Source organism: Haliotis rubra, unplaced genomic scaffold, assembly GCF_003918875.1.
Source record: "Haliotis rubra isolate DU_JTF1 unplaced genomic scaffold, ASM391887v1 Scf153, whole genome shotgun sequence".
Lineage (NCBI taxonomy): Eukaryota > Metazoa > Mollusca > Gastropoda > Lepetellida > Haliotidae > Haliotis > Haliotis rubra.
Genome location: NW_025765481.1, coordinates 32434 through 41900, shown reverse-complemented (window position 1 = coordinate 41900; position 9467 = coordinate 32434). Strand labels below are relative to the sequence as shown.

Sequence of the window (9467 nt, the reverse complement as noted above, 5' to 3'; positions counted from 1 at the left end):
AACTACACGCAATTATATCCGAAAGTGCATTTTATGAAAGGCGATATTAATGAGTAAGTGTATGTGGTTTTACGCCGCATTTAGCAATATTCCAGCAATATCACGGCAGGGGACACGAGAAATGGGCTTCACCCATTGTACCCATGTGGGGAATCGAACCAGGGTCTTCGGTTCGGCGAGCGAATGCTTTAACCACTAGGCTATCCCACCGCCCCAAATGCCACTGAATATGTAACAAGTAGTAAGTCTATGACGTCCAAATGAACAGGGTGTGGGGTGGGGTGTGTGTTTGTGTGTTATTTTTGGCATTTTTAACTTAACTATCAAGTATAAACTGATCGAATTACTTCTCGAGAAGGTATAAATATAATCAGGGTATTTTGGTTGCGTCATAGGTGGTCACGTGAATCGTTTCAATCAACGCTATTGGCTGTGTACACATAAGGCGGAACAAGTCTGTGGATGATCTGTCATTGATTGTCATGTCACCGGAGAGAGGGGACCCTCTAACTGTCGGCACGTAACAGGTAGTTATAGATCAGGGCCTCCTTTCACAAAGCACTAAGGTGATCGTAAGTCACTAAGGTGACCTTAGTGCAGTGTTAAAGAATGGGAGTTAAGGTTAACCTTAGTAAAGGTTGCTTCGTGAAAAGAGCCCCAGGAGAATAGAGTATGAAGGCTCCATAACCGTATGTACCATTTACCATGTTGAGTCCCTCGACGAGGATGATTATTAGAATAATGTCCGGTCTTTAACTGATGTTTCTATTTTTAGTATTTCTTTCAGTAAGTTTATAATCATATTCATTATTATTGTCTTACAAAGTAACATTATCATTATGATTGTACATTTTAATTGCTTCAGTAAATCGTGCCTGTCGAAGGCAACTGAAGGCATCGGGTGATGAGATTAGCTGTCATCGTATCTTAACTGCGTATCGCGATCGATGTTCATGATGTCACTCACTGGTTTGTCTGGTCCAGACTTGAATATGTCATATCGTCATATCAGTGGAATATATTGCAGAGTTTGGCGTTGAGCAGACTCTTTAGTGTATTGTTTCAGTTTGTGGTTGTTGTTATTTTTATTCATTAATAACGATTTCGTTACATTTTATATTTTAGGCGAGTTTGGATCCAAGAGAAGGTCACTAAGACACTCCGTTGATCTCATCCAGTCGTGACTCAATCAAGCTGTTAAAGTAGAATGGAGGAACATAATTTTTCTGAGGAGAGTTTCGAAAGAATTCGGAATAACCTTATCGCTCAAGTGTGCCAGAACAAGGAAATAGCATCCGAAATAGAACTCCATGTGGCCCAGATTGGTGTGAGAAAACGGTACTCGTCTGCGAAAAACGACGCGGAGGGTGTCGGACCGGGTTCGAACCCCGAGGCCAACCCTCACACCAAGACCGAGTTGCTGGAGCGGTTAGTCCGGGAGGTGAAAGACTCTTTGGACCAAATATTATTGGCTGTTACCAAAGCTGAGAATGTGACAGGTTCCAGAGACTCGGGTAGGTTTCACATCACCTTACTATAGATATTAGTGTGTGTGTGTGTGTGCGTGCGTGCGTGCGTGCGTGTGTGAGTGCGTGCGTGCGTGCGTGCGTGCGTGCGTGTGTATTGTTGAGTTTTGTTCCTACAGCCCATTATTTTTCACAAATGTGTGTTAACATTGATAGTAATACCCTTTAATTTTCATTATTTTCCTTGAGTTCAATACTTTTCAGCCCTTTCACTTTTTAAAAGTTTCTTGCTATTTCGATCACTCACCTTGTCCAAACGATGGTGTCCTAGAAAACGTTGACGCTACACTATATTATTGCCAGAAATGAGGTTTCAATACGATAAATGATACGTGCACTCGTGAAAACGTGATATCGGTCGAAACAAGCATAACATGTTTCCATTAAAGATGAAGTGACTTAAACGAAACACGTAATCTATCAATGTAAAATAGTTTTAAAAAATTGAATTTCACCCCAATACCATCTTAAATGTGCTTTTCATTCGTAATTTCCTATGTATGATGTGGTATTGTGATACATGACCATAAAATACGATGACTTAAACTTGTTTAATCATTACCGTTTTAAAATTTACTAAATTAAGGCTTTTTATTGCCATTGGACAAACGTTGTATTTCGTCTAAAACTAGGACATGTTAAATACATTTTTGCTGTAAAATTTGAAACACTTTTTGCAGAAAACAATGTCACAGCTACTGATAATAAATTTAACGAAATTCTTCAATGGTGTGAAGAAATTTCCGCTGAAATGGAGCATAGTTTGATCTTTTATGGCACTTCAAACACTAACACTGCTTGTTGAAGCTCACCCTGTGACGGAGAACCGAGTCAGAATTCGCATCCAATGTTTATTCTATGAAAGGCCGTAGGCCCATATACATTAAAGTAGATATGGTACACTATAGGATGATTTTAACAAAAGATTCACATTTAATTTCAATCCGTTTCTGGTCTTGAATACAGACTGGAAGTATAGAATAACAGCTTTTAAATATTAATAGTTTGTAGTTTGTGGTTGCCATCGGCGAATGAATGGTTGTATCGAATTGAATATTTATTTGGTATGTACTGTTTTCGAATGTTCTTTAAGGATGGACATATAATGGTGAAATGGTACAGATTTTCGATATTGTTTAAATTTGACGTAAAGGTCACATGCAACCCCCCAAAAACATAATTAAGATATAATTATCACTTATTCATGACATATAATATACATTGCTGATTATGAAAAAACAAATAAACAAAATTATAAGCGTACAATCGCAAATCAAAAGTGCAATATTTTGTACTTGGTTTCTTCCCTCGAAACGAAGCAGCCGGGATACCGAACCCAGTCAGAGCGGGTGGTCGCGCACTTAAGTGTAACGAAGGCTTTCATTGGCTGGTTCGTTTACCGATACACTCAGAACTCTTTGTGTGTATATAGAGATGTTGGGTTTTGTAAATACATGTTCATTTTTGTGTATAACATTTTGCAATTAACAGACACCAACATGTCATGTGTACAAGTATCAAACCTGCCTGTCTGCGTAAGTACATTATGTGACAGAGACAGAACTCGGGTGCGCGAGCCATTAATCAATGCGTTTTGTTTATGGTGTATAGCCTGATAGGTGTTAAGTTCAAATTGCATGTGGTCAGTGATCGAAGTTGTGTATTGCATATTGTCTATAGGTGTCCATAAAACAGACATTGAGTTTTGTCTGTGACAGAAGCATATCTATATCACAGTTAGAAATTCTGACAATGTTAAAATATGGTGTGGCTTTTAAGTATCGACTGAGAAAGTGACTCCTTAAGAAGAACGTGTGGTGAAATATACAAATGAAATGATATAAACAGTTAAACTGATAATCTACTGTCATAACATATAAAAGCTCACGCCTGTAAAATATCAACAAAATCAAAATATTAGAAAAAATAGCTCACATCAAAGCCTACTCCGAGTACTCACCGCCAGCGAAAGCTTTCCGTCTTGAAATGTCGAACGCTTCACTGGTTGACACATAGCTGAGTAGATTTAGATCCTTAACAGGTTCTTTTATGTAACCAGAGAACATGTAATATATTATATGATGTAACGAGTAGATTATTTACTATTTGTTATTTGTGTACACAACCAAGATTAGACTACTCCTGCTCACGACCTTATAATCCGGGAATCCCCGCTTCAAGCTGCGCGAACCTATTCACTGCACATGCGCCATAAGCACATGTGCGCAGAGCAGCGCAGCACAGCTGTTGAAACCACTTTTCACCCAGCTGGGGTGAATGTAGTAAATCGTTTGAGCTCCGATTTCGCGGGGCTTTTTTCATCGCGTTATTTTTCAACTTTATAAGTTTAATTTGCATTTTTGATAATTTGTTACTGTAAGTCCATTCCGAAAGGTATCAGAATCTGCAAGGTTGTGTTTTAAGTTCATGTGATCTTTAAATCAATGTTTAGCCTTGAACATCCAACTCGAACACGAGCGAAGTTGGTTGCAAATGTACACAAAGAGAAATCTTTCTCTGCTTCAAAGCTAATCTTAAAACTTGCATACCATTCATATCTAATGCTAGATTCTAATATATTTGTTCATTCTTGGGTGTACATATCTTTTAATTTGGTTTGAAAATGTTAAGAAAGCTAGCTATACATCCAACACCTTGGTAGACCCAAACATAACCAAGACCTGAACTAAATAAAATATGTCTACCATTACTTGTCCAATTCTACCTACCTACTGAATCAATATTAACTAACATTTCGCAAGTCATACTCGGGAGTCGTGGGGTGACATGTCAGGTAGTGCCTTTAATGCACTTCGCCAGACTATATATAAACAATTAATGGGTATCGTCCATTATTCTTCTCCGAGAGCCACTGCATTAGGATTGTGAATGCCTATAGCAAGATAATGTTTTCATACATATATACTCATATGTTTCAGCAATATCCTCCAATAGTTATCGATCCAGCGCCAGTGGAGGTAAGTCTTAAACTACGTCTGTCGTATACCACGTATACCAGGCAACTCTCACGTAGATTCTCATTCTGTCCCATAAATTCTCTTTACACTGCAGTAAGTATACATAAGGAATAAGACCCGTGAAGATCCGGATTAGAATTGGCCTGAAGCAAGCCATGCTTGTCATGCTTGACTTACTGACTTGGTTGATGCATGTCATCGTATCCGATTTGTGTAAATCGATACTAATTTTTACTATCACAGGGTTGTCTGGTCCAGACTCGATTATTTACAGACCGCCGCAATACAGCCTGAAAATTTCAACAAACAAACAAACAAACAAACAAACAGACAAACCATAAGAAATAGCATAAATTAATTTAGACAATCTACTTTGATGCTGGACGTCTCATTGTGAAACTTAAGCAACGAAGATAAGCCTGGGTTGTGCCATTACTGCCTGCATTCGAGAATGACTGCATCCTTTTTGTGTTAAACTTTGATTTTGTTATTCTCTTCTGATCAAACGAATTCTCTCACACATATCTTTTTCCTTGATACAAATTGTCAACAATATTTTTGTTTGTGGTGATAAGAAATAATATTATGGTCCTGAAAAAATCACGTTTGAGTAAGTGTTTTTTTAGGTATTGTTGATACTGTATTACAGCTTTAAAGTAATATTTCCTTGTTTTGTAGGCGCACTGCACTTAGCGGAAGTGCTGCCTGAACAAGACCACGAGCCCCACGATCCGCCGGTAAGGGATTTGATCTACAGATCTCCAGGCTCTGTTTAGCCTCTGTTTAGACTGGGCTCCCGTAGTAGTTTGTCGACGACACTAAACATTCATTGGTTATCGGTATCGAATGGCAACCCATATTGGACAAAATTAAGTAGAAATGTTTCTGTCATACACTGAAAGAGAGTTTCTTGGAATTAACTTCTTTCGAAGCCTGCTTTCGTAATCAATAATCCGCTGCATGTTACGCATACGCACCAATAACTGGATATGGTACTGATTTGAACCATGTTTTGGGCCGCAGCCCTTTGTTTCAACGCTTTCTGTTTGCGTCGCGTACTATTGGAAGCAGTTTAGTGCCCATTCATGTGATTTGATACAAGGCCAGAGAGAAGATGCATCGAGATAGATCCAGGAGATGCATCCGGAATGAGTAGCCTCGACTCAAGCCTGGTCCTTGTTCTAACATGTGCCCCTCACACTGACAGTCAAGTCTGGTCCTTGTTCTAACATGTGCCCCTCACACTGACAGTCAAGTCTGGTCCTTGTTCTAACATGTGCCCCTCACACTGACAGTCAAGTCTGGTCCTAGTTCTAACATGTGCCCCTCACACTGACAGTCAAGTCTGGTCCTTGTTCTAACATGTGCCCCTCACACTGACAGTCAAGTCTGGTCCTTGTTCTAACATGTGCCCCTCACACTGACAGTCAAGCCTGGTCCTTGTTCTAACATGTGCCCTCACACTGACAGTCAAGTATGGTCCTTGTTCTAACATGTGCCCCTCACACTGACAGTCAAGTCTGGTCCTTGTTCTATCATGTGCCCCTCTCACTGACAGTCAAGTCTGGTCCTTGTTCTAACATGTGCCCCTCACACTGACAGTCAAGTCTGGTCCTTGTTCTAACATGTGCCCCTCTCACACTGACAGTCAAGTCTGGTCCTTGTTCTAACATGTGCCCTCACACTGACAGTCAAGTCTGGTCCTTGTTCTAACATGTGCCCCTCTCACTGACAGTCAAGTCTGGTCCTTGTTCTAACATGTGCCCCTCACACTGGCAGCCAAGTCTGGTCCTTGATCTAACATGTGCCCCTCACACTGACAGTCAAGTCTGGTCCTTGTTCTAACATGTGCCCCTCACACTGACAGTCAAGTCTGGTCCTTGTTCTAACATGTGCCCCTCACACTGACAGTCAAGTCTGGTCCTTGTTCTAATATGTGCCCCTCACACTGACAGTTAAGTCTGGTCCTTGTTCTATCATGTGTCCCTCTCACTGACAGTCAAGTCTGGTCCTTGTTCTAACATGTGTACATCACAATGACAGTCAAGTCTGGTCCTTGTTCTAACATGTGCCCCCTCACACTGACAGTCAAGTCTGGTCCTTGTTCTAACATGTGCCCCTCACACTGACAGTCAAGTCTGGTCCTTGTTCTAACATGTGCCCCTCACACTGACAGTCAAGTCTGGTCCTTGTTCTAACATGTGCCCCTCACACTGACAGTCAAGTCTGGTCCTTGTTCTAACATGTGCCCCTCTCACTGACAGTGACAAGTCTGGTCCTTGTTCTAACATGTGCCCCTCACACTGACAGTCAAGTCTGGTCCTTGTTCTAACATGTGCCCCTCTCACTGACAGTCAAGTCTGGTCCTTGTTCTAACATGTGCCCCTCACACTGACAGTCAAGTATGGTCCTTGTTCTAACATGTGCCCCTCACACTGACAGTCAAGTCTGGTCCTTGTTCTATCATGTGCCCTCACACTGACAGTCAAGTCTGGTCCTTGTTCTAACATGTGCCCCTCACACTGACAGTCAAGTCTGGTCCTTGTTCTAACATGTGCCCCTCACACTGACAGTCAAGTCTGGTCCTTGTTCTAACATGTGCCCCTCACACTGACAGTCAAGTCTGGTCCTTGTTCTAACATGTGCTCCTCACACTGAGAGTCAAGTCTGGTCCTTGTTCTATCATGTGCCCCTCACACTGACAGTCAAGTATGGTCCTTGTTCTAACATGTGCCCCTCACACTGACAGTCAAGTCTGGTCCTTGTTCTATCATGTGCCCCTCACACTGACAGTCAAGTCTGGTCCTTGTTCTAACATGTGCTCCTCACACTGACAGTCAAGTCTGGTCCTTGTTCTATCATGTGCCCTCACACTGACAGTCAAGTATGGTCCTTGTTCTAACATGTGCCCCTCACACTGACAGTCAAGTCTGGTCCTTGTTCTATCATGTGCCCCTCACATTGACAGTCAAGTATGGTCCTTGTTCTATCATGTGCCCCTCACACTGACAGTCAAGTATGGTCCTTGTTCTAACATGTGCCCCTCACACTGACAGTCAAGTATGGTCCTTGTTCTAACATGTGCCCCTCACACTGACAGTCAAGTCTGGTCCTTGTTCTAACATGTGCCCCTCTCACTGACAGTCAAGTCTGGTCCTTGTTCTAACATGTGCCCCTCTCACTGACAGTCAAATCTGGTCCAAGACAAGGAGCTGTTGGAGAGAGTGGATGCGGCAGTTCAGAGAAACAGGAGGGCGCTACGAGAAACACAGCACCAGAGACTGCATGTACCGGCCGAACATGATGATGAAGAACAGACCGAGGTAAAAGAGAATCTGGACTGCGATCGGCCATGATATGACAGTACTGTTTTCAACTTGATGAGTGCTTATCGTACATCACTTGTGCCCCAATCACAGTATCAGTTAAACATGACCTTGTACATACTTATTTCCATGTGGTCACTTTCAACACTGTGCTCGTTGAAAATAACGTCATACTGTATTCACGTTTGAAATTCAACTTGATAAGGGGTGGTGGGGTAGCCCAGAGGTTAAAGCTTACGCTAGTCCTGGGTTCGATTCACCAAATGGGCACAATGTGGGAAGCCCACTTCTGATAACCCCCGCCATAATATTGCTGGAATATTGCTAAAGCGGCGTAAAACAAAACTCACTCACACAACTTCAGAAAGTCATGAAGGTAGGGAAAATGCTTCAAGATGTTTATAAAGAGTTACTTTAGGTCCTCAGCCTCTCAATACGATTTGCATTATTGCAAAGATAATACTCTTAAGTTTAGACAATAACCTTCCAATCATGACTCTGCGTCATATCGTTAAGCCGCAAGTGTTCATAAGATGCTTTCACGCCAAGGACCCGGGTTCGAATCCCCACAAGGGTACAATGTGTAAAAGCCCATTTCTGGTGTTCCCCGCCGTGATGTTGCTGGAATATTGCTAAAAGCGGCGTAAAACCAAAACTCAGTCAGTCAGTCATAAGATGCCTAACACTTGTCAACCTTATGATTGTTTTTGTAGTGACGTCACCGTGCTCTTTAAGGTTATGTCATTTTGTTGTAAAATCTGTTTGTAAGAACGCTTTTAGTGGCTCATTCTACACAGAAACATCATCATTGACCATGTATTAAAGCCCCAACATCTGTGTTTATATACATTTATCATTCCTGTAAATATCCCATTCTTTGAAAAGAGAAATATGATTGAAGTTATCATGAGATTGTATATATCTTATATTGTATATAGTGCCTCACAGCACTCTTGGTCAAAACTTGACCGATCTCGGTTAAAACATGTGTGGCCTTTTGTACAGTTTTCAAACGGTTTGATGGTAGACCTATGAAGACATTTGTAAATTTGACATGAAAGCATGAAACTTGACTTGACTTTGCATGTGTTTGTGATGGGTGTCATCATGATATTCTCACCTTATCGTGACTGATCACCTGACTCATCACTCCTCGATACTTAGTCATAGCATATGCTTTTCATGCAGTCGAAATCGTATATATAACTGACTCGGCTTCTTCTCAAATATATCCTTGTGTTATGAAAATCATACCATGCACTCTGTTTTCCGTATAGATTCCATAGGATTAAGGAAATGATTTTGTGTCTCTTATTTCAATTTGCAAGCCAGGTGAAACTATCCTCCTAGGCCAGTTACTCCCCTTGCTGTGACAAACTCGATCTGTCGTAAACAGCTATGGGGGTACTATACCAACAGATTCTTGTAGCAATATATTTTACCTTTTGTGACTTAAATCTCTTGACCAATTTTAGAATATGTCCCAGCTGCGTCCCAGTTAGACAATGGATTTCAGTTTCACATATTAGACATATAAATATTATATTTTTTTTCTTGGCGTTTCTCCACATTCCCGATAGTTAATTCTGACCAATACAATCGCCGACTAACAAGTTCGACTCCATGTCTCTTTTGAA

General features: G+C 41.2%; 1 protein-coding gene across 1 annotated transcript; it reads left to right on the top strand.

Annotated features, from left to right (window-relative positions):
• The first annotated feature begins 476 nt into the window (after positions 1-476).
• Positions 477-9264, top strand: LOC124270594. The gene is made up of 6 exons (XM_046705608.1): positions 477-527; positions 1126-1147; positions 1194-1514; positions 4466-4504; positions 5183-5241; positions 7693-9264. Exons 3-6 carry the CDS (start codon positions 1208-1210, stop codon positions 7858-7860), a joined length of 573 nt encoding a protein of 190 aa, XP_046561564.1. The 5' UTR covers positions 477-527; positions 1126-1147; positions 1194-1207; the 3' UTR covers positions 7861-9264.
• The last annotated feature ends 203 nt before the right edge of the window (positions 9265-9467 follow it).